The 25243-nt window shown below is 43.2% G+C and overlaps 1 protein-coding gene across 6 annotated transcripts in view; it reads left to right on the forward strand.

The window, feature by feature from the left end:
• Positions 1-25243, forward strand: part of MAP7 (microtubule associated protein 7) — a 99354-nt gene that overhangs the window by 5239 nt on the left and 68872 nt on the right. The window contains exon 1 of one of the 6 annotated variants that reach the window (XM_083434923.1): positions 12204-13188. The exons of 4 other annotated variants lie outside the window; for them this stretch is intronic. In XM_083434923.1, coding sequence (XP_083291049.1) covers positions 13056-13188 — 133 coding nt within the window. In that variant the 5' untranslated portion in view covers positions 12204-13055. Of the gene's footprint in view, positions 1-12203; positions 13189-25243 lie in introns of those variants that run through there. One more of the 6 variants, XM_083434922.1, reaches the window with a different exon arrangement.

A 25243-nucleotide genomic window follows, 5' to 3' on the forward strand; every position in this document is an offset into this window, starting at 1 on the left:
GCTCTTTTGCAGTGGGTGGGTGTGTAATATGCAAAATATCTTACAACAAGGTGTAGCAGGTGATCACGTTAATAAAAGGCTGGAACTCAGGCAAATGTAATTCAAATCAGTCCCTGGTATTTGTGTGCCCCTAGCTGATTTCTTTGCCAATGTGTGCCATGCCAGGATATGGGGTAGCAGAATCCTAATAGCGTGTAGGTGGATGAAATGAATAGGTTGCAATGCAGGTTAATTACATTCTGGAGGTGTTAGTCACAAGGACATGGAAGTATATTCAGTGGCATGTTTTGAGATATCCTCTTTTCTACAGAGGAAATAGATTTTTCTCCCTTGATGGATGGCAGCACCATAGGAAATACCAGCATGGGGGGGGCACTAGGGGCGCATTGGAAGATGGCTGACAATAACATCTCTCCGGCCCACACAAGGTAATTAAGAGGCTGTTATGGGAGTATGCAGCCTCCCTTGTTGCCAAGGATATGGGGAACACTGCCCTTGCCTGCTGTGCCCATAAATCATTCCCAGATCCGAAAGAAGGGGGTGACCAGGGCACTAGGCAGAATGCCCTTGTGTGGACTCTGGTTCTCCTGGACGCTGTCCCTGATCGTGCCACTAGTTGCAGCAATTTGTAATAATTAATTTGGAAGAAGCAAATGCACATATTTCAAGTGAAGAAGGGGAGTGAAGACTGCTAACTGAAGGGAGCTCTGTGAAAGAAGAGTGACGGGTCGGAGCAACAGGAATATTTCATGGAGAAGACACATCAAAGGCTGGGTATGTCAGCAGCGGGGACTGGATGGCGGAAAAAACTTTTTTCTTTTCTTCTATGTGATTAACCAAGAACCCCTCCTCATACTGGATCCATCGGCTAACTGACCTAAGCAGGATGTTTAAGGACTGTGTGGAAATGAACTTTAACCAAAAGTATGTTTTATGGAGATTGAGTAAAGAATAAGAGCTTTTGGAGTGACGCAGCAATAAAAACAGTCGCCATCTTGCCAGGCTTTGTCGAAGGATTTACAACTGGGAGGAGGAAAAAGGCGACAGACTTGTGAAGATTAACGACGGTAAGACTGTTTTTATTTATGGAAGTGATGATATACGGAAACCGTCTGAATATGATTCTTGGATGAATAAAAATATCCGCACAGGACTACAACTTGTTTCAACCCGCTTTGGAGAGCATCAGAGGTCACAAAGAGAAAGGAAAAATATATGAGAACAACAAGAGGAGATGTGGAAAACAATAAAAAAGGACTGGACAGTATTGTGAACATCATATGGACAGATTTGTGGACAGTAAAGCAGTAGCAAGAAGATGATTGGATCCCCTTCGGAACTTGAAATATGGGTCCCCCCCAACAAAAAATTAAAATTTGGCTTTGTAATTTGTAATTTATGTAATTTGGTTTGATTTGATGTGATTGGTCGGTTAATAAAAATTATATATTAAAAAAAGGAAATACCAGCATAGGCGTCACTATTTACAAGAGAGTTCTTTTCCTTTAATCAGTTTATGGAGAGTTATTCCTCTTTCATCTTCTTTGTAACTGAGCGTGAGCCACTGTTCTAGATCAGCCTTCCCTAAGCAGTCACCATTCCCCACCAGATGTTGCAGGACTGCAGCACCCTGACCGCTGGCTTTTCTAGCTGGGGCTGATGGAAGTTGTAGTCTATGTTGTTTGCTGGAACATACTTAATGAAAGCTACCTTTTAAGTGGCTTTCTGTATCAAAGTTCATCTAGTCTTAAACATGTGGAAGCAAGAATCACAACTTACATTTTAATAAGTCTTTCTTTCTTTCTTGTTTAAAATTATATTTTTTAATGGCTGTAGTGGAACACACTATTACAGGGTGAAAAAGCCACTGAAATCCTTGAGACATGTGCACTTGTAACTGTAAGCAGGACGGCATACTAAGTGTTTAAAAACAGAAGCTGTTTTTTGGTAATCTTGCACTAGAAATGGCTCATGCTTTTCACTAAACCTCCCCTGAGCTGTCACCCTTTCCTCCGCTTGTGCATGAGAATGGATGTCCTTTGTCAAGGAAAATACTTTAAGGGAAATAAATGCATCAGTCCTAACACACATCTGCTCTGATTTACCGTATTTTTCGCCCTATTGGACGGACCGGCCCATAGGACGCAACTAGTTTTCAGGGGGGGAAATCAAGGAAAAAAATATGATCCCCCCCCCCCGCAGCTCTGGGAGCAGCGGACAGGCTGCACGCAGCCTGTGCGCTACTCCAAGACCTTCTCCCTGCTTTTGCGGGAGGTGGAGGAATTCCCCCACCTCCCCCAAAAGCCCACAGGAGCCGTGCACGACTCCTGTGGGCTTTTCGACCAGGAGGGAAAAGGGACTGAAATGGCCAGTCAGTCCCTTCTCCCTCCTCGGGAAAAGCCCCCAAGAGCGGCGCGCTCTTCAAAGGGTTCGTGGCTCCTGCTGGCTTTTCTACGAGGTGGGGGAATTCCCCCACCTCCTAGAAAAGGCAGCAGAAGCCAGGGAGCCCCTTTAAAGAGAGTGCGGCTTTTGCCTCCTTTTGCGGGAGGTGGGGGAATTCCCTCATCTCCCGCAAAAGCCCACAGGAGGGAGAAGGGACGGACTCAGCCAGTCAGTCCCTTCTCCCTCCTCGGGGAAAAGTCCCCAAGAGCGGCGCGCTCTTCAAAGGGTTCGTGGCTCCTGCTGGCTTTTGCGGGAGATGGGGGAATTCCCCCACCTCCTAGAAAAGGCAGCAGAAGCCAGGGAGCCCCTTTAAAGAGAGTGCGGCTTTTGCCTCCTTTTGCGGGAGGTGGGGGAAATTCCCCCATCTCCCGCAAAAGCCCACAGGAGGGAGAAGGGACGGACTCCAGTCAGTCCCTTCTCCCTCCTTGGGGAAAAGCCCCCAAGAGGGGCGCGCTCTACAAAGGGTGCGCGGCTCTTGCGGGCTTTTCTGCGAGTGGGGGAATTCCCCCACCTCCTAGAAAAGCCAGCAGAAGCCAGGGAGCCCCTTTAAAGAGAGTGCGGCTTTTGCCTGCTTTTGTGGGAGGTGGGGGAATTCCCCCATCTCCCGCAAAAGCCCACAGGAGGGTTGGAGAGTAGGGGGAAGGCGTCGCGCGCCTTCCTGCTGCCCCCCATCCTCGCTCCTTTCCCCCCCGCCAGCCTCCAAGCCGGGTTGGAGGGTAGCGGGAAGGCGTCGCGCGCCTTCCTGCTGCCCCCCATCCTCTGGGGCTGACGACGGGGGAGGCGCTCCTTTCCCCCCCGCCAGCCTCCAAGCTGGGTTGGAGGGTAGCGGGAAGGCGTCGCGCGCCTTCCCGCTGCCCCCCATCCTCTGGGGCTAGCCATGGGGGAAGCGTTGCTTTCCCCCCCGCCAGCCTCCAAGCCGGGTTGGAGGGTAGCGGGAAGGCGTCGCGCGCCTTCCCGCTGCCCCCCATCCTCTGGGGCTGGCGATGGAGGAGGCGCTGCTTTCCCCCCCGCCAGCCTCCAAGCCGGGTTGGAGGGTAGCGGGAAGACGTCGCGCGCCTTCCTGCTGCCCCCCATCCTCTGGGGCTGACGATGGGGGAGGCGCTCCTTTCCCCCCCGCCAGCCTCCAAGCCGGGTTGGAGGGTAGCGGGAAGGCGTCGCACGCCTTCCCGCTGCCCCCCATCCTCTGGGGCTGGCGATGGAGGAGGCGCTGCTTTCCCCCCCGCCAGCCTCCAAGCCGGGTTGGAGGGTAGCGGGAAGGCGTCGCGCGCCTTCCCGCTGCCCCCCATCCTCTGGGCCTGGCGATGGAGGAGGCGCTGCTTTCCCCCACCGCCAGCCTCAAAGAGCAGACTCTCCTGGCTCCAGCGGAAGCAACGCATAGCCTCCAGAGCACAGGCTTTGGAGGCTTCGCGTTGCTATCGCTGAAGCCAAGGAGCCTGCATTCGCCCCATAAGACGCACACACATTTCCCCTTCATTTTTGGAGGGGGAAAAGTGCGTCTTATAGGGCGAAAAATACGGTACATCCTGTGTCTTTATCAAATTTCCTTTCTAAAAAGAGACGAGAGAGCCTTGTGGATACAGAACTTCCTACACTTTGGATCAAGTTTATTTGCTTGTAATTATGGAGTATGTATTTTATGTCAAGTAAATAGCTTTAAGTTAGTTCCACCCAAGGAGACAATCTGACCTAGTCTCCATTGGTTGTGCACAAATATGTACTATTTTGAGAGTGGACGTTTTACTTTGATTCTGGGAATGGGAAGATTCACCTTATTGGCTGTTGCTTTTATTTTTTACTAGGTATATTTTACAAGGTATATCTTGTAACTGGTGAGGCAAACAAAATGTCAAAAGCATGAATACCAGTCAGGTTTTCTTTGGATGTCATAAAATTCATTTAATTCCTGGAGCAATTTTGAAACTGTTTACACACCCACACCCACTCACCCACCCACACACAGAGAGAAATAAACAAACGCACATATAAATGCATATACAGTGGTACCTCTGGTTAAGAACTTAATTCGTTCTGGAGGTCCGTTCTTAACCTGAAACTGTTCTTAACCTGAGGTAACACTTTAGCTAATAGGGCCTCGCGCTGCTGCCGCGCAATTTCTGTTCTCATCCTGAAGCAAAGTCCTTAACCCGAGGTACTATTTCTGGGTTGGCGGAGTCTATAACCTGAAGCGTCTGTAACCTGAAGTGTCTGTAACCCGAGGTACCACTGTACAGTGCTCTAAAAAAGAAGAAGTGTGTAGTTCACCTGATACCAGTTGCTGAGAATTGCAGGTGAGGAGAGTGCTGCTGTGCTCCAGTTCTGGTTGTGGGCTTCTCTTAGGCATCTGTGAGAACAGGGTGCTAGACTAGAGCCTTTGGAGTTATCCAGCAGGCTCTTTGGAGCAAGAGTAATATGATTCATTGATGTGTTTACCTCACATGCAAATTGTGAAGCAGGAAGGAAACTGCTAAGGGTAGGAGTGGAGGAGGAAGAACCTGCTGTGATTTCTCTTTACATTATATCCATCATCGCCCTGTGTTGATCTCCAAAGGCACTTTGTCAGGGAGATAACATAATGTTTTATGAAGGCAAGGTTGAGCTTTTAAGAATCTGCCCAACAGTCTCACATTTACTGTTGCCCTTGGAGAGCAGCTGCATTTTGAAATTTTATTTTATCACAAAAACATAGTAAATATAGGAAGGGGTGTTTCTTGCCACCAGTTAACATACACAGAACGTTAATGACTGAAGATCCACAGTCTGAAGGCACAGACTGAGTAGTGAAGCAAAATAAGGTATCAAATACTGCAAACACTATCACACTTTAGGTATAGCCAGCTGCTCTGTGTAGTTAGGTGACAGGATTTAGTTATACACAGATTGAACCACAAGATGGTGCTGCTGACATTTTAATCGAAGGATATGCTGCTGAGCAGTAGCATTATTTCTGTTCTGTAAAGGATGTACTGTATTTATTTATGATGCCACTTTCTGAAGACAGTTGAAATGTTTGTATTATAACATACTCTGATCTTAACAAGTTTTCATTAAAGTGATATTGCAGATAATGGTCCTGAAAAAGTGCTGAAAAAAATTTCTTTAAATTAAAAGCTGTCAAGATCAGATTGGTTTTCATTTAAAAGCAACATGTTTCAGAAGGTGCTCTCACACATATTTACATATATAAAACATAAATGCCTTCTAGAATACTGATGCAATATTTTAAAGCCTTATAATAAAAAGTTTCACAGTCATATGCAGTATGATTACTGCACATTTCATAAAGAAAATGGAAAGTATAAGGGAGACCTTTTGCAGAGCAATCCTAACCCCTGGTGAAGGCTGGCTGAAGGGGGTTTAGGATGAGGCAGAAGGGTGGCCACTAACAGGGAGGACCTCTGCTGGCTGGCCATGGCCTTCTTCTTCTCCTGGAGGCCTCTGGTTCATCTGTAGAAAGCTCTGTGGGTATAGTTGCAATGATAGCAACATTTCCACCAGTGGTAGGACCTGATATGGGATGCTCTGGGCCGTGTTGGGATAGTCTTGGATACATTGGATTCAAAGCCCTTTCCTTCCTTCCTTCCTTCCTTCCTTCCTTCCTTGACAGTCACCCAGATCAGGTCTGTTGAATAATTAATTTCCCTCCTGCTAATTTAAATGAGGGGGCAATTCAGTAAGCAAACAAACAGCAGCAAGAGAGAAACCATCTCCCCACTCTGGCTGGAGTGAGTTAACAGGTAGGTCTGGAGCAAACTCCTGCCCTCCATTTCACTTAGGGAAGTTGGCTAAATTTTCAGTTGACTCTTACTTCAGCACTGGTGATAGGACAGCGTCTTCCATTGAACCTGAGGACAGCTAGCTTGGCACACACACACACACACACACACACACTGCCAGCCATGTGGTACAAGCAGCTCTGTCTTCCAGCACCACACAGCACCTGAAACTCCTACCACCACCTTAATCTGCTACCTGAGGCAGCCTAATGGTAGAGCCGTCCCTGCTGGTCAGTCTATGAAAGGGACAAATCTTCTACCACTTCACTCACCATATGCACATTTATGATTGCTCTGTTAATTCCAGGATACGGAACAAAATGTGTGCACAGATCTTCCTCTTTTGATTGAACTATTTATTTTAAGACCATTTCTAAAAATATCCAGAAGGTATACAGTAAACCATAAATGCACAATAAGACCAATGGTCTAAACCACTGAAAGCAACATTAAAGACTATGAAAAGTACAACACAGCATCACACTGTAGAAAAGCAGAGTCCAGCTTTAACGGCCAGAGAGAGCCTGAAGAAAAGAGGCATGCCTTCAAAAGATGTCTGAAGGAACTAGCTGGTGATATTTGCTATATAGCAACATTCCATAGAACAAGGGAAATGGCAGGAAATATCATTTAATGGCCCACCATTCTAGAAGCTCATATGCCTAGTGGGCTTGGAAATTTATTTTTTAGAGTTCAGGGATCTTGGTTTGTGGTAAATGACGAAGGCATGTTATAAACTCTGAAGCAGTTCTTCCAGAGAGAGAGCGCCAGTGAGTGTGCATATAAAGGAAGTGTTTCATCTGTTTTCAAGGTGGAAAAGGATTTGGCATGTCAAAGATAATTAAACATTATCCCTCAATTTATCTCAATTAAGTTGGCAGTTTGTAGCCACCAGACAACATCCTTCTCTTTTCTACTTTGGAAAAAAAAAAGCAGAAATGCAAGTGCCAAACATGTCCAAACCTGTTTTTGGGTTTAAATTGGCCATCCTTCTCTAACAACATGACAAAAACTACTACCAGACCACTAGAATAGGAGAAAAACATTCTGAATGCCTAAGCTCTAGAGAATTAAATGAAACAATCTCCTAGAGTAAGTGAGATGAGAGAGAAAGAGAGAGAAGTAAACACACAATTGCACTGCATATTTGGATAATGAGGAATTAACTGCTTAGTAGGCAATACCACTTAAGAAGTAGAGATGGGAGGTTTCAGTTTGATGGTAATATCAGTGTTGGCGCCATGATGAGGAAATATTAATGTTTATGTTTGGTGTATTAACTTTTCTTTGAAGTAGGCCCACATTTCTGAAAAAAAGTGCTTTATATATGGTTTTTACTTCCAAGTGCAAACCTGTTCATTCCATTGTTCCTAAGTTAGCGATGGCAATTTATACCCAGAGTACTCATTTAATGGCATATAATTAACTTTTCCCCAAAGTTAAGGAAGGACTCAGCTATTTTGACTCCTGCTGCATATTTAAGTGTGTGGTAGATCATTTCATTCATTTTTAATCAGCTGTCCTCTATTTATGGTATTGCACTGACAATTTCCAGAGGGATAGTTATGTTGGTTACAGCAAAAATAGCAGAGAGTCTTGTGCCACACACTCAAGATGGAGCAAATGTATTAAGGCATCAGCTTTTGCAGATTAGAATACACTCAATCACATGTTCAAAAACTTATGGCCTAATAACTTTAAGGTGCCATGATACTTTTTCTGTCATCATCGACAGAATCAGTGTTCAAATTTGATGCCTATTAAAGGTGTTGCTTAAAAAAACCCACTATCTCTGATGGCAGCAAAGGAGCAGCAAATCAGGGTCTCTGTCCAAAACATTGCAAGGGCATCAGGTTGGAAAGGCTGCGGTAAAGGAAGTGCTGAGGGTGTGTGCTCACAATGGAATGTGCACAGCGTGGCATAATCTTGGAAGTGCCACCTCCTATAATTGCTGCTGAAGTGGATCTATCTGTCACTGTGATAGCAGGAGGAGATGCCACATGCAAATGCATTTTATACAGCCATAGTCTCATATGGGAAGTTTGTTGAGGGAGAAACACCCTGATGGGCACATTTCTGAATCATGGCTATTCTGTGGTGAATGTAGATGCCCTAAGGAATTCTAAATGCTCCTGTTTAGCAAGGACTTCTGTTGTTAAAAGAGAATTTGTGGTTCAGGAGGGGGAAGATGTTGTTGAAGGTGAAATGGTGTGAATAGATTGTCCTGTACTCGTGTATTTATATTTGCATTTCCCCCTGCCTTTCTGTGACAAGGACACCGAAGGTGGTCTACAGTGCAAAATTATACATCATAGAGCAAGTTAGACTACAGGGTGTGCATGCAAAGTAGAAACATGAAAAGTTGAGTGACTTTGACAATGTCATGTGGCAGGTTAATATGAGACAAGACATTTAGAGAATGTAGCCCTGAATACAGGCCTGAATTCCTCAGTGGTGTAGTCTGTCCCCAAGTGTTCATCCATCTACTTTTGAAGCCAGGGAAGCATAATTGTGCATCCCAATTGTTCCTTTCATATTTGAAGCATTCAGGAAAGGCAAAGACCTCAAGGCTCAATGCTGATATCTTTATCATCTGCCATCATTTGCAATTGAACAGTTCAGTTCCTCAGGCCATGTACTTGGCTCTGGCGAATCCTTTGCAAAAATCAGCCACCCCATGTCTGATGGTCTTTCCTTTTCTGAAGCTCTCAGAAAAAAGGAATAAATTTAATAAAACGCATTCACGACTGGTGGATATAGACAGGGAACTTCACAGTTATGTTTTTACAAGTGAAGTCCCTTGGAAAAATGTCACATTGAGCATGTTGTCCTAAAATGGACAAGTGCATGAGGGGAAATTATCCCTCCTCCCCATAAATTAATCTGTGACGAGCCTCACTAGCAGTTTGACGTATTCTTGGGAAGAAGACTTGTTGGAAGCAAGCTCCCCACTTCCCTACTCATAATGACCCTTCAATATCTTAAAGTTGGGGCTGAGAGGAGCTATAGTCGGAAACAACTGGAGGGCACCAGGGTGGGGAATAGTGGCTTAAAGGGTCGTGAAAGGTCAATTGTTCCCTGTCCCATCATAGGGCTTTAATGTGTGAGGGGGAAACTGAAGGGGTCCCAAACTGAAGGGAAGGAACCCACAGGCTGCTTGCTTCCTTTCATTCTTTCAGTTTCTGCTGAGGTAAAGACTATCTCCAACATACCCACAACACACTTTTGATTCAAAGCATGTTTCCATGCTGAATGCCCCCTTGGAAGGCATTAAATAAAAACATCTCTGGAATGGGCTCTGAAGTATTTTGAAACTCAGATCTTCATATTATTATTATTTAAATCAAAAGAAAGCTAGCTGGCATGAACTGTTAGATGTGAATTGTACACATTCTGAACTATTGTTCTCTGAGGGCGAGAGGAGCCCATTTAAGACATGACTGTGCTGCTTACAATAACCAAAAATATTTGGCTCATTCTTTTAATCAAGAATATCTGTGCACACGTAGTTTTTAAAGTACAGTATGTGTGCATTTTTTGTGGATAAAGTTTGAGAAATGTAGTTTCTAGTTCATCTTTAGATTAGAAGATGGGCTGAAAAATGCTGGGAGGGAAACTAATGAAGGATGAGCAACTTGGGCCATGCAGGGATTTACTCAGTTTACATATGGCTCACACTCTTTTCTTAAAATTTTCTGCCTCATTGTACACCTTGTGTCACACATGAGAGCTGGAATCCTGCCAAGAAGGAAGGAGCTTAAAACTGGAAACATGGTGAGGCAAAACTAGCTCAGTAGTTTGTGCCATTGTTTACATGTGGATTCTATGAGTTTCTCTCTGTGCTCACAAAATCTTCAGAAGTCTCCCATCCCACCTATTATTGGCTAATCAAATACTAGCCATTGAGCATGGGGGATGGAATGAGGGCTTGTATCTAGAACCGAGGGCAAAGTTTGGCCTTCCAAGTCTGGCCCAGATTGCCATGCATCTGTTTTGTTCTGAAGAACTCAGAAAGGGAACCCAACCCATATATCTTTAGCACAAGGTTATGTCCATAACCTTGCACTGGGTTTGTTTTCAGAGTTTTCGTAGAGAGTGACAAGGAGGCCAAATACAGAAAATGACAAATACATAGAAACATGTGTGAAAGATGGACCTTTGACGTCAGTCGAAAGGTGTATTAGAGAAACCATTTTGCTTCATCTAGCAAATTCTCTCCAACATTTGAACAAATTTAAGTGAGCAAGCATCTCCCATAAAAGTGAGGGTTGTGACACCACCAGTGCTTTGAAATACTATTCCTATTGAAATCAGACAAATGCCTACAATTTTGATATTTCATCTGCTGAAAACATTTCTAGTTTGCCAATCATTTTCAGAGAAGTAATTAGATTTTAGTGTTGGCCATTTTTTTCTGTATTTCATGATTTGGTAACGTTTTGATGGTTTTATTATACACTGCCATGATATTTTTATGAGCTGACTGTTCAGAATTATTAATTTCAAAATAGAAATGTACTTTTAACAACTTAGTCTAGAACTGCTTTTTAAAAAATGTATTCACACAACACATTCACACACCCCAGCCTTCAGCCTCCCCCTGAGTGCAGTGGCGGAGCTTCATGCTCTGGCACTGGGGGCTGGAAAGCAGGCAGGGGCAGGGGCAGGGTGCACTTCCTGTGGGCAGGGCGCGGGGGTGGGGGTGGGCAGCCGCAATGACACCCTGGGGATTGCACTGCCAGGGGCGGTGCACTCCCCCCCGCACTCCTCTTCCTCCACCAGTGCCTGAGTGCTACAGTTTTGAAAATCCTCTAGGTACACTTTTCGAGATTTGCCTCATATAGCCTCTTCAGACTAGGTTGAGAAGAAGAAATGTTGCAGGATGTGCTGGCAAATAGAGGTTTGTTTCTTGTCTAGGACTAAAATTACTGCAAGTGCCTCAAGCACTGGATATTGAAATGAATGAGTTTTTTTGCCAAGCGGCCATTATGGCCGAGAGAAGTTCATGTACTATGCATACTTTAATTTCCTCACTCTGTTTGTTATGGGAAATACTAGGGTTGCATTGCCAGGAACTTTGAGCCATTGAACCCTGGATGGCAGTTTCTCAGTGTAGTACCTCAGACTCTGGACTCTCATTCTGTTCATCCAGACATGCCGCTGGATCCTCCTGGACAGGAAGAGACCCCTATTTCCCTCACAATTAAGAGGGGAATGTTAAGAGACCCCTATTCCCCTCACAGTTAAGAGGGGAATGTTAAGAGACCCCTATTCCCCTCACAGAGCTATAATTTCCAGAGTTTCCTGGGAAGAGAGATTGATTGTTAAACTACTCTGGGAACCGTAGCTGTGTGAGGATAATAATGCTTAACAACTCTCAGTACCCTTAACAAACTACAGTTCCCAGGATTCTTTGGGCGAAGCCATGACAGTTTAAAGTGGTATGCTACTGCATTAAATATATAGCGCATATGGGACTATGTGCGGTTTTGCATGGAAATGTAAAGGATTTTCTGTTCAGTCAAGCATTTGGTTTGCTTTCTGTTTTTCTCCTTTTTTAATTTCCTTGCTGTGTTTGTTTGTTTGTGTATGTGTGTGTTTAAAAAAACTTGCTCTGTGCTGTTTCTTTTTTATGCATTGTTACAATTTTAGTGTATATTTTGTGATCTGTTTCTCTATACATTTTAAGCTGCCATGAGCGGAAAGGCATAGTAAAAGGAAGTAAACCAACAAACAAAGTTGTTCGTGAAATGGAATGTACAGGCAGACTTATGTACTATAAACAGCAAAGAGCACTGTCATGTTACACTTTGACTGCCGGAAAACTTTGATAAATACTTTGTCCTAGCCTCTTAAGTTGTTGTTGTTACAAATAACCTTTGTGCTGCATCGTGTTAATGTTTGCCAAAGGGAACACCAGTTATTCATGCAAGGTGCATTGCCTTAGGTTTTTTTTAAAAACCATCTTCTTATTTAATTGCACAAGAAAATACTTGTGTACCGCCTTGAGATTTTTGCCCTTTACGGAATATGCACCTACCTTCTTCGTAGAGCATGTTTTCCAATTGCAAGAACGGGAGCGTTGCTGGAGAATTCAAAAGAGAGAGCCTGCTTTGGTAAAACTTGCAGACTCTGAGCTAAGGGAGGAACTGGCAAAAAATACTACCTACCTGCCTGCAGGCTAGTCGGCTTCCCTTCCTCAGAACTTGCCTGCTTGTGCAAGCAGGAGCTCCATCCTTCCTCCACCCAGTCTCCGAGGGAAGAAGGAGCAGCCCAGCCTGCTAGGTGGTTTCGGCCTTTTGTGCGCTGGCTTCTCTCTGCCTCAGCAGCAAGCAAGTGCACAGAGGGAACATTCCGGCAGGCTGCTTTCCTGCAGCTGAGGAGACGACATTCACGGACCTCCTTTTGATTAGGATATGTCACTGTTGTCAGGGCAACTGTTAACGGTGGCGTATCATATTTTCTCCTCTTGGGCTGCCTGCTGAATATTTCAGTGTGCAGTAGCTGGAAAGAAGAAGAAGATACAGGGAGGGGGGGAAAGGTGCTGCATCAGGAAGGACAGAAGACGTGGGATCTGATTGAACAGGTTTAAAGGCGTCAAGAGGAGGAGGAGGAGGAGGTTTCCATACCGATGGGCCTTTAATTAAGGCCTTTTATTTCGTCAAGGTGGAGGAAACTGCAGGCCCCCGTCTGCCAAGTGGATGTTGGTGTTCGTCAGCTGTTTGTGCACTGCTTATACCCGTACGGGATCTGTTACAAATGAAGGAGCTGCTTTGCAGCTAGCTAGCTGCTAAGTGGAGTCTGGGACTGATATATTGTAGTAAGGAAGAAGATAGCAACATGCCCGGTTCGGCAACCGCTATCCGGCAAGAGAGGCTAAAGAAGGCAGGCGTGAGGCCAAATACACCTGTTCTGTTCACCATTAATGAGGAAGATGAGCAGCAAAAGAATGGCAATTCCAAGAGACTGAAAGGTATGCATTACTTAATACAGGGAGCGAGGGCTCTCTGCAGGATATTCAGCTCAGCAAATAGTATATTTTGCTAGCTGTGTTGCTTATTCTTCATAATGGGTAGGATTTGTCTGTTTTGTATCTCTGACTTTTTTGCATGCTGAACGTGTTTGTGTTTAGTGAAATATTATTGCTAGATTTCTGGATTTTAACTGTTCTGGGCTGTAAACCTGCCCCTTCTGCTTCTTGTTGTGATATGTTTATCACATAAAATAAAATGCTATATCTTTTTAGTCACACAGTCAGTTAACAGCGAAGCTCTGATAATGTAAAGAGGCATTTGTGTTTCTATTTAGGGAATAAGTGTTTGTTTTATTCCTTTGGCACGTTCTGATAAAACAAAGTCATTAAAATGGAGAAACCACTGAGGAAACCAGACGACTGAGGAAACTAACGCAATATGAAATTTTCAGTTGGTGTTTGTGCAGATTGTGGTGCCGTTATAGATAGTTGGGTACAAATTTTTGCTCAAGTACAGTACTTAAAACATCTGACCCAAAACATCAATACTGTCCAGACATGCTTTGAAAGGAGGTTTTACAGAGAATTGTTTGGCAAAATCTCAACTAAACATCTGTAGTCATCATAAAAGCTTCCCTTCCCCCAGGATTTTTGAGGTTCTGATTATCTGCCGTTCAGTCTCAACCTTTGACCTGGGACTTGGGGTGACTGCACTTCTTACTGCTTTTTCACCTTTGCATTCTCAGCTGTGAGAATTGAAAATGTTACATTAGAATTCCTTCCCAACAGTACTGTGAAATCATGAAAAACAGCTGTCAGGTTTTTGGTAGTATTTATTAAGTAGGAGGACTTCACACAGTTCAGTTGTGTTGTTGACATAGTGATCATTTATTTTCCCTGTTCATTCAGCCAGATAACCCATGGGAGGGTTTGACAGGCTAATATTTACAGATTTAAACAGCATTCATGTTTACCTTGTGCTAGTTTGTTTGAAAATGACAGTTACATTCATGTGCTCAGCTGAATAGTTAACTCCCAGGAGGCTGGGTACTTCAAAATATGCACTTCAAAGTTTTTAAATGCTTGCTTCGAAATGGAGGGAAATTATTCAACAGTGAGCTATTGAATATTCGCTGTTCTAGTTAATCCCCACCCCAAGTCCCAAACTACTTACGTTGGGAAAGCCACAGCTACTTTAGCTTCTTGTTTATCTATTTTAATGTACGTATGTCATAATCCCAGTAGAAATTATATTCTATGCAATTACTGGGGGAAATTAACTTGGAGCAAATGGGCTTGTTAGAAACTGAGCCCTTCCAAACTTGTTTACCTTAGCACTTCAGTTTCCAGGACACAGATTCTTGTTTGGACATTCGCTTTCATGTTGAAGTGTCCATTCGGGTGCTCTCTTCAAAGTGAGTTTTGCATGATATTAAGGAGGGTTAACTTGGTGCCCCTACACCATGGGTAGGCAAACTGAGGCCTGGGGGCCGGATCTGGCCCAATCACCTTCTAAATCTGGCCCGTGGATGGTCCAGGAATCAGCATGTTTTTACATGAGTAGAATGTGTCCTTTAATTTAAAATGCATCTCTGGGTTATTTGTGGGGCCTGCCTGGTGTTTTTACATAAGTACAATGTGTGTTTTTATTTAAAATGCATCTCTGGGTTATTTGTGGGGCATAGGAATCCCCCCCCCCCAAAAAAATGGTCCGGCCTTCCACCAGGTCTGAGGGACAGTGGACCGGCGCCCTGCTGAAAAGGTTTGCTGACCCCTGCCCTACACTGTTGCTGCTGCTTATGTGTGCCAACAGATGGGGGCAATAATGTGTAAAGCTTCAAAGTACCATTTCCCCCAGCTTGCTGGAGTGAAAATCTCACCTGTCTGTCATTTTAAAGTACTTTGAAGACTCACTATAAGTGCACCATCAAGACTGAGATTCATAACATGTTTACTTGGGGAAATTTTCCATTGATACAGGAGTACTGACTTCCATGTAAATGTTGTTAATATCTGGGGGTTTGGTTGCAATTTGTTTAGAAGAGATTTATAAATTGGGTGGTTTACATATGAAAGAAATAAGTATGTTTCTGTGTAAGACAAATACTGTACACATTGATACATTTCAGATTACAATAAGATCACTAGGACTTATGAATTTGGTTCAGTGAAATCCTTAGCAATATCATGTGATATTGCAAGAGAGAGTGACAGATCTGTTGGCCCTTATATCAGCCTATATGAAAGTGGATTCATTACATTGAAATCCTGATTTATTGGCCATTTATTGTATATTACAGTTTGTTTATGAATGTATTCTCCATATTCCAGTATTTGCAGTTAAGTCCACCTACCTATTACCAAAACAATTTGCTATTTCTTCTGAATGAAAAAAAGAAGAAGATGCTTGTTCAATTTCAGCTGGTGATGCTTGCAAGACCAGTGACCCTTTATCCTGATCTTTCTGATATCTCCTGTCAAAAACCCTGGAGAGCTGCTGTCAATACGTATAAGGCAACTTTCTATGCTTCTTGCAAGCTGTTTAGTGTCCCTTCCTCTCCTTGTTCAGTAACTGTGCATTGAGGCTACGTTAATGGCTTTTCATTGTATACTGTCCTTGTAAATCACTTCAGGACTCTAATCTTCTCTAGGTTCTCCAGTACCTTTTGTTACTTGTATTTCTTCTAGCTGTGGTTGTCTAACTGTGTGGTGGGCAAACGGAATTTTTGAATTGATAATGGCCATTATATACTTTCAGAGATGCACTTTGGACTCCCAGTGCACCAGAGGCCTGCCATTTCTTTTGTATACAACTGCTGATTCTTGGGTTCAGTGCACATTGATTCAGACAGAGTTGACAGAAGGAAAAGCAACCTGGTTTGGAAAAACAAAACAAAACACAAAACCCCGGTCATGCAAATCAGTCCTTGAATTTCTGGTGTCATTTCTTCCCCTCCTGTGCAAAGCTTCTTGAAGTAGTGCTAAAACAAATGGCCTTTAGCAGTTCAGTAGCACACATGTGGAGCATCTTGGGTAACAACTTAAGTAAGCTAATCATAAGCTTGTTTTATCTGGGAGACTTCTAAGCGATGGAGTCAAATTCCTCATCTAGATGGATCTATCTCTTGATTTAGAAAAGTATGACTCAACAGAATGTAAGGAATGGCCATTATTTTAGATACCATTGTTTGTGGCTTATGGTTTATATTTTTGATCTGTCCATTGAACAGGGGAAAGTAGTTGCTTTTTTTTTTTTACTTTAAAAGATATGACTGTTGAGCTAAGTGACTTAGCCTACAGTACTAACCCCACTTGCCTGGGAGTAAGCCCTACTGACTTACTTCTGAGTAGATACAATCAGGCTTGCACTGTTTCTTTGAAGCCTTTGAAGCAAAACGTTAGCTACAGTATTTCTTTAAAGACAGACTCTTCTTTTCTGTAGTATTTCTACCTGTTCATCCAGATGCAATGTTAGTATTTGTTTAACATTAACCAGCCAAATATATCTATTGGAAAAGAATATTTCAATGCATTGAACATTTTGGTAAGCCATACGTATATTGTATATAACAACAACTTCTATGTCTTAAAATCAGAGCATGTTAAAAGTGATGTCTCTGTATTTAGTACTCATTTCAGGTACTGACTTTTTTGATAACAAGTTTGTGGTTGGCTTTTGTAATTAAGCATCTAAGTTTCTTGTAATTTTGATTTTTTTTTAGTAAACAAATAAATTGAAACCTAAATGTTTAAAGAGGAAATGAGGCAGAGAGAATCTTCAGTCAGCTGATAACATGGGCAGTCAAATGTGTTCTGGGCTTGTGAACAATAATATCAATTCTCTCTTTCTCTCTGACACTTTGAAAACAAATGAAGAAAAGGCCCCTTTTTTCTTAACTTTGGTGCATGGCAGGGATGTCTGTGATGATCACAGAAGTTTAACATCTGATGCTTTCATGCTAATGATACTGTGTGACAGCGTTTCCAGCAATGAGCTTTATTTTGTTCATCCAGAAAGATGAGAGAGATTTATTTTAATAGCAGCTGTGTATTTTGTAGTCTTCATTGTTCTGAAAGTGTTTTATGTTTGTATGTCCGGGCCTGGGAAATTGTATCTAATTTTGTGAAAGTAGGCAGTGGGCTATTTTATTGTATTTGCTCTAGAAGATGGGACTGAGAAACTTGACTTTTTCAGTTGATAGGACTTACTCATGATCTTAGTAGTCATAAAAAGTGACATGTGGTAGTCAGGGGTTTACCTAGGGGTTGGCTAGGTTGGCCCCCACCAAGGACCCAGGCCCAGGGGGGCACAAAAACCACACCCCTCCACTCTGGCTCAGAGTGACTTATAGCCTGCCCACCTACCTGCTCTCTGGGCTGCTTCTCCGCTGTTCTGGGTGGTTGGGTGAGGTGTGCAGGCTCCTCTGTGTGACTTGGCAGAGGAATCTGCTCGCTGGCATGGACCATTACAGCAACCCTATGGGGCCTCCTCCACAGTCAGCCAGGGCTGCAATAGAAGCCAGTGGGGCTTGGAGAGGAAAAATAGGAGGGAACAGGCAAGAGTAGCAGGAAAAGGAAAGAGGAAGGGAGGAAGGAAGGAAGGCAGGAAGGCGGACTGATGGAGGAGGAGGTAGTGGAACAGAGTGGAGAAGACCTGACCCCAGTGGCTGTGGAGGAAGTCATTGATGGAGCACGAAAGGTGATGAAAAGCAAACTTTTGAGTTTCTGATTCATTGTTACTCCCAGCTTCAGAGGCACCAATACAGTTCCTTGCCAAGGGAACAAGGGGCAAAGGGGTGCCAAGGGTTAAAGGGAGCCTAGGTAGGCCTCTGGTGGTAGTTGTGGATATTGAAATCCAGAGAAGGTACACAGGGCAAAAAAAACAACAACTGGAAATGCAAGCCTTTCTTTCACAGTTGAGCCAGTGGTTGTCTGTCTGAAACTTGGCTCTTAAATCTGAAAAGACAGGCTGGTTCCCATGCTGGCTTATTCTTTTACATCTTACCTAGTACTTGGTGTGGGATGTTTTACATGCCATGATAGATGGCAGAAGCTGAAGCAATCTAGAACTTGGTGAAAACATCGAAGCTGTGCCCATCTATGCTGGCTTATCTTAATCTTTGAAGGAAACTAGATGCCTCACTCTTTACATAAACAATTCTTATTCCTGTCCCAACACACCCACATGAACTGCATTAGCTCACTTACTCATAAAGCTCTTATTGTACCTTTCTATTCTTCAAAAAAAGAAAAAAAGCGCCACCCTCCCTTCACAGAATGGAAAAACCCGTCTTTCCAGTGCTGTATTAGTGAACTGAAAAAGCTGCTACCAAACCTTGCCTTACCAGGAACAGCAGGGCCGCTCCTAATAGCCATTTTATGACACAGATGTCATTGATATGCTATAGGAGGCTGTGGACACAGCACTAAATTAGTTAATGAGCAGTGTTTGGTCTCTGCACCTTTCTCTTGTAAGTGTAGTAGTGTCTGTGAGGCTCTGCTTTTTGGATGCCTTGTTATTGTCAAGGGTGTACTTTTTGTCTCTTCCTCATTACTGCTTGCACTGGTCTTGATTATCAGTGTACGACCCGCCTTTCCCTGAATTAGCCTACAGCCATGCCTTATGGCTGCTGAAATCAAATGGGATGCTTGTATGTATTCCTCGCTCAGTGGCTTCATCTACTGACAGGAGGTGGGGAACTCGTGGCCCTCCATATGTTGTTGGACTCCAGCTTCCATCAGCCCCAGACAGCATGGCCAATGGTCAGGAATTATGAGAGTTACAACGTAGCAACATCTGGATGGCCACAGGTTTCCCACTGTGGTATGCCTACCATACCCAACAGAGGAGCAGTCAGGGGTCAGTTGCAGTTGGCATTGCATCTTAAAACAAATTCACATTACAAAAGTATACATGCACAAAATATTTTTTATTAATTCTATTAAATGTGTATCCCACCCTTCAAAGAATCTCAGAATGGTAATAACCAATAATATTACAATAAATTTATTGATTCATAGATATAAAATAAACTTGGTTTTTGGGTGAAGAAGAAAAAACATTTTTAGAAGACTGGTGAAAGTGCATTCCTTGCTCGGTCAGCACCTTTTAAATTTTTTTTTATAGTTCTGGACTGAGCTTTGAAAAAAAACCTGTTTGTATGGGATTTAGTTTGAACTAGGAAAAGCCTATTGGGTGGTGCCCGTAATATCACACCTTCAAAGACTCATACACAAACGTCCTATTTTGCAACTGATTTTAATACATTTATAAATATGAAAATTTATATTCACTCATTTCAAAATGAGGAGATTGTCGCTGCTCAGTGGTTAGAGCAGGCTTCCTCAACCTCAGCCCTCCAGGTGTTTTTGGCCTACAACTCCCATGAACCCTAGCTAGCAGGACCAGTGGTCAGGGATGATGGGAATTGTAGTCTCAAAACAACTGGAGGGCTGAGGTTGATGAAGCCTGGGTTAGAGCATCTGTTTTGCATACAGAAGGTCCCAGGTTCAATCCCCAGCATCTCCTGGTAGGGCTGGGAAAGTGTCCTTTCTGAAACCCTGGAGAGCTTCTGCTAGTCATTGTAGACAATACTGTACCTCGATGGATGAACTATCTGATTCCATATATAAGGAAGCTTCCTGCATTCATAAGTTGCCTAATGCACATACAGTGGTGCAAGATCAGGACTGATGTACATTCCTGACATGGGTAGTAACATGCTAATCTGACAAACAGTTCTAGGAAATTGAAGTCATATTCACTGTAAACCAGGCACTAGTAACCTGCATATAGCCAAAGTTTATTTATTGCAATGCAGTAGTTCTGCCTGTGGTGGATTATCAGATTGCTTTCAAGACTGGGTAATGCATTGAACAGAGCACAGAACTACCCGATAACCTTCGAGGTCCCTGCTCATCTCCCTTGGTTTAGAAATGGAGCAAATAGATTATTCTATTCCTTTGACAGGTCCATATCCTATAGTACTTTCAGCGTTATGAAAAGGTGACTGACTTCTGAGGTAAAATGCATATGCCATCATGCTGCAAATATATATTTGGGTGAAAAAAAATATATTGTGTGTGCAATACAGACTAATTGCCTTTTATTTTTGAAAAAAAATGCTTGGATGAGGGAGGCAGAAGGAGAATCCTCAATATTTAGATAAGCAGATGTACTCTATCATTGGATTATGTTAGAAGAGGCTACAAAGGGAGTGTAAAGCAAATTTGGATAATTGGGAAATGGGGATTCTACTTTATGTACAGATGGATACTGATAGACCATAAGGAAAACAATAAAGGCTGATTCAGCTGTTCAGTCCTTAATACAATACAATTTTGGGATGTCCCACAAAAGGAATCAAACCTTTGAATCAGCCCTCCCACTTGCATTTACCCCTAACAAAATCTGTGAACTTCCCCCCCTCCCCCCTCCCAATATTCCAGATTTAAAGGTTTGCAAGAATGTGGAATACGCCAGCTCTCTCTGCCTAGGTGCAGACATATGTGAGAAGCAAGCATACAGACACACAAATACCAGATGGCAGGAGCCATCTGTAAATAAAATAGAGCAACAGTAGCCAGATGCAGAATGATGGTGTTTTGGCCAAGTTGATTGTGAGCCACACTCTGCTTATTGTATAGCAGAAGCTTTTAAGGTTCTGTGTACTGGGAGCCATTAGCAGGATCTTGTACAGTCGTACCTTGGGTTACAGACGCTTCAGGTTACAGACTCCGCTAACCCAGAAATAGTACCTCGGGTTAAGAACTTTGCTTCAGGGTGAGAAATCACCTGGTGGCGGTGACGGCGGTGGTGGTGGGAGGCCCCATTAGCTAAAGTGGTACCTCAGGTTAAGAACAGTTTCAGGTTAAGAAACGAATTAAGTTCTTACCCGAGGTACCACTGTATTCCCACCCACTGCTTCTCTGGCCCCCGCTCCCCTACTTTCGTCTTAGAACAACATTGAAATGCATTGTTGCTTTTTGTAGCAGGACATCTTGTAGTTGAAACATAAAATGAAACTGAGCACTCCCAAGGAGACCAGGAGACCATTTTTATGAGACATGAGGCAAACCCTAATACAGGGGTGTGGAGCCTGTGGACTTTCAGATGTAGTTGGACCACAACTCCCCTTATCTCTGACCATTGCTTATGGTGAGGGTTGAAGTCCAAAAGCAACGTTCGAACGGTGGAATTTTCTTGGTGTTGCATCACACATGGCCCAGACACGAAGAATATCTATGCTTGGGACATGGGAGTGGACATTTTGTTTCTGCACCCCCTACCACCACCTATATTGCCTGTCAGAGGGGCAGGCACCTGTGTGCATCGGTCCCAGTAATGTTGCTGCTGACGTGTGTAGGCCCTGACACACATGACAGGTTATATGCATAGTAGAGGAAAGCGAAAAAGGCTTCAGTTCACTTCTGTGCCTCACTACATGCATGTCCTTCACGTATCTAGGTGTGAATGCAATATAAGTCCTTTTAAAAATGCAAATAGTGGCTGCAGGGGACCCAAGCACTAGCAAGATTGCCATGGTCCTGCTAAAGTCACATTGCTGAGGAAAGAGGGTTAAACACCCCCTCTCCAACCCCTGTGACCCTGCTGCTGCTCCATTCCTCCTGCAGCTGCTATTAGTGGGTTGTGGTTTTTAAAAAATATATAATTGCTTCAAAGCCAAATCTAGGGGAGCGCGACCAGTGTGGTTGCACTGGGTGCAGAGCTTCTGGGCTGCTGCAGCAGGCACCACAACTACAACATCCAGTGGAAGGCAAGAGGTGTGGGGGTAGATTTTGGCGTACACAGGGCAGCACTGAAATTTGAGGTGCCAAGGTCTGCCACTGATTTCATTCACACAATGTGTCTAATTTGGCCCCTAAAAACTGTCCCGGAAACCTACTTCTGGCAGATACTTTCCCCTGATGCTTCAGTTTCCAAGGTGTCCTTGGGATGCTTGATTTTGCTCTGGTGTTTCTAGTTTCACTGGGCAGCAATGATCCTAGAGAGAATTTCCATCCATCCCATCCCCACACCCTTCTGGTTGGTTGCCTTGTGCTGCTCTTTTACTGACAGGAGGAAGTGGATGTGAAATCCTCATCATCCTCAATAACATGTGCATATATTACTTCCATGAATAGATCCTGAGCTGGCCTTGCTAGAGGAGGGGTGGAATGTAGACATCTGATTTCATTACCTCTCTAATTGCCCATCACTGTTGTGTCACTGTTACAGTGCTGAATGAAGGCTTCTGAGGGACCTTGAATTCAGCTTTTTGTTTCCAAACTCCTTTATGATTTAAGGCTACTCAAGGATGAGACAATTCCACTGACCCTGCAGTCCAATTCAAAGCTTTTATCACAATGATGATTCCAGTAACAAGACGGAAACTGACTAGGAACATTGTTCTATTAAGAAACTAATCTTAGGCTTGCCATTTGTCCAGAAAATTCCAGACATGCCAGGAAATTGGATGCCTATAATGGCGTCCTAGGGGAATTTTTGAATTTTAAGAGATGTCCAGAGTTTCCCGTATGTATGGCAACCCGGTTCTTTTTTCTGTTTTTTTCTTCCCCAACTGAGCAGCGGAAAGAATGTCCCCCTCCCCTTACATGGGAGACCCAAAGCACATTTTATTTGAGCATATTGTTATACCAGAGTCATTAATGAAAACTCTCTTGTCCTTCATAAGAGGAAAAAAATAACCTGTAGCTCTAAGATATTGCTTGTCTGATATAATCAGTGACTTGGAGTGCACTTTATGTTATCTGCTTGATTTTTTTGCCCTAGTTAGTTTTGCAAGATGATTGCAGCTATTGACAAGAAACAAATCTAACTCTTTCATTCTTGGCAGATGTTCATATATGACCTAACATGGTATGTTGAGCCAGACAGATTCTTATTTATGATGCGAAATGGATTACTTTTTGTGAGATACATTGCAAATGTTTGTAATGCTAACCTTTTTATATTTTTCTCATTAGAGTTGCAGGAAGCTAGTGCTGTAGGACTTGCTTGCTTAAAGATTAATGTGATCTTTGACATGACTCATCTTATGTTATTTCCTGAGGCTTTCTGGCTGTTGAAGACTGCTTACCATGCCTTTTCTACTTAATAACTATTGCACTTCACTCTCATAGGAGGGTTGGGTTCACAAGGTTGGGTCACTTGGAACCTTCACTAGATAGTCAAACAAAATACTGCTTTTAAAAAATAATATACAAATGGTTATGGTTGGTTTGAACCAAATTTAACTGATTTTTGAGGCCTATTCCTCTGAGTGTTAGCCAGGTGAGAAGGCAGTGGATTACCTCAGCTGCAGTCAGCACCATGACGCAACCCTTGGCTCTCCATTGGTGTTGTAAGTTTATTTAAGATATGTAAGTTTGAACAGTGGTTTCCCCTTCTGACAGTAGTAGATGTGATTTGCAAAAACTGCACACCGACATTGATTTGCACGCTGTTCCCTTTACGAGTATTCACCGAGTGGCAGACTGCATCTGAGGTGAAGCCTAAGGTTGTAATAAATGAATTATCTAAGGGTGCTTCCTTGGTGTCATGAAAGGGCAGTGATAGTTAGTTAGTTGTTTTCCCATTACTATATATTTTACAGTTGGTGAGGGGGAAGAGGTGCTTGTGAAATCTTCTGCCTCAGTTGCCAAAATAGTTTAGCAGTATACTTGGATACTATATATTGTGACTTGGTTAGGAAGGGAGCACTGTTTGCTGCTAGAAACCACTTGCCTGATGGGGCAAAGCTACAGCAAAAGCCTCCCAGAACCATTGTCACCACTGTGTACTAGGATGGTGTCTGCTCATTCCCAGCTGCACCACTGCCTTTCCCTTCCACCTTACAGTAGGTGGCAGTGGCACAGCTGCCAGGAGGCTATTGTTGCCGCTCTGCCCTGCTGAGCAAATGGCCTTTGTTTGCTCTGCTGCTGCTCCTCCTCCTCCTTAGGCATCAGAATGTCTTGGGCCAACCCTGCCAGGTGCATAACAAGCAATTACATTTACATGAGATCTCATTTTTTCTAACCAGTCATTTATCTGAGTTCTTAATTATGGCATGTTTGCGGTTATAGATAAAGTAATATGTAGTTTATGACACTCCTCAAATGGCAATGAATGCCTGGCATGATGTGGAATTATTCTTTTTGTTTAGCCCTGATAAGCACAAGTGCATACAAACATTAAAATGCTTAATACTATTGCTTGTGTCTCTTTGTGTGTCTCAGACATATTCAATCTCATTTCCCTTTAGGTAGGTAAGAGGCAAGTCACAGAGGGCTGCCAAGGATAATACGTTTTCACATTTTATATCCAACCTTCTTTTAGACATTTGATAGTGAGCAAATGTTTAGGTGTGTTGACTGTGGGGATAATATTCAAGTTATTTTAAAGCCACTCTTATTTCTCTAGTTTGTTCACTGAAAAATATGTGCACACTAGAGCCATGCTTCTTAACCTTTTAAAACTGCTTTAAGAATCTGCTGGAGCCTATGCACACACCCCTGCAGAAAAAGACACATAAACACATACAAAATTTTACATACAATTTCTTTTACTGCATGGGAAAAAAATCATTTTTTGTTCACATATCCCCTGAAGTCTACCCATGGACCCCAGTTTAAGAACCCCTCCTGCACTAGGGCAAATATATTCCACTAGCCTTTTTGTAAGCAAGGCAGACCATCATGATCCTTAGCAGAAATTGAAGCAGAGCATACAGAGGCCATGCACTTCAGGGGAAAGCGTTGGGAACTGATTTCTCAATATTGCAATTTCAGAATTCTTCAGGAACCTAAATTTGTAGTATTGAAGCTAAAGCCATTACTTTCATTCTCTTTGAATCCATTTGTCCATACAGTGGTACCTCAGGTTAAGTACTTAATTCATTCCAGAGATCTGTTCTTAACCTGAAACTGTTCTTAACCTGAAGACCACTTTAGTTAATGGGGCCTCCCGCTGCCGCTGCACTGCCGGAGCACGATTTCTGTTCTCATTCTGAAGCAAAGTTCTTAACCCGAGGTACTACTTCTGGCTTAGCAGAGT

This window comes from Podarcis tiliguerta (assembly GCF_965153285.1).
Source record: "Podarcis tiliguerta genome assembly, chromosome: 3".
Taxonomy (NCBI): Eukaryota; Metazoa; Chordata; class Lepidosauria; order Squamata; family Lacertidae; genus Podarcis; species Podarcis tiliguerta.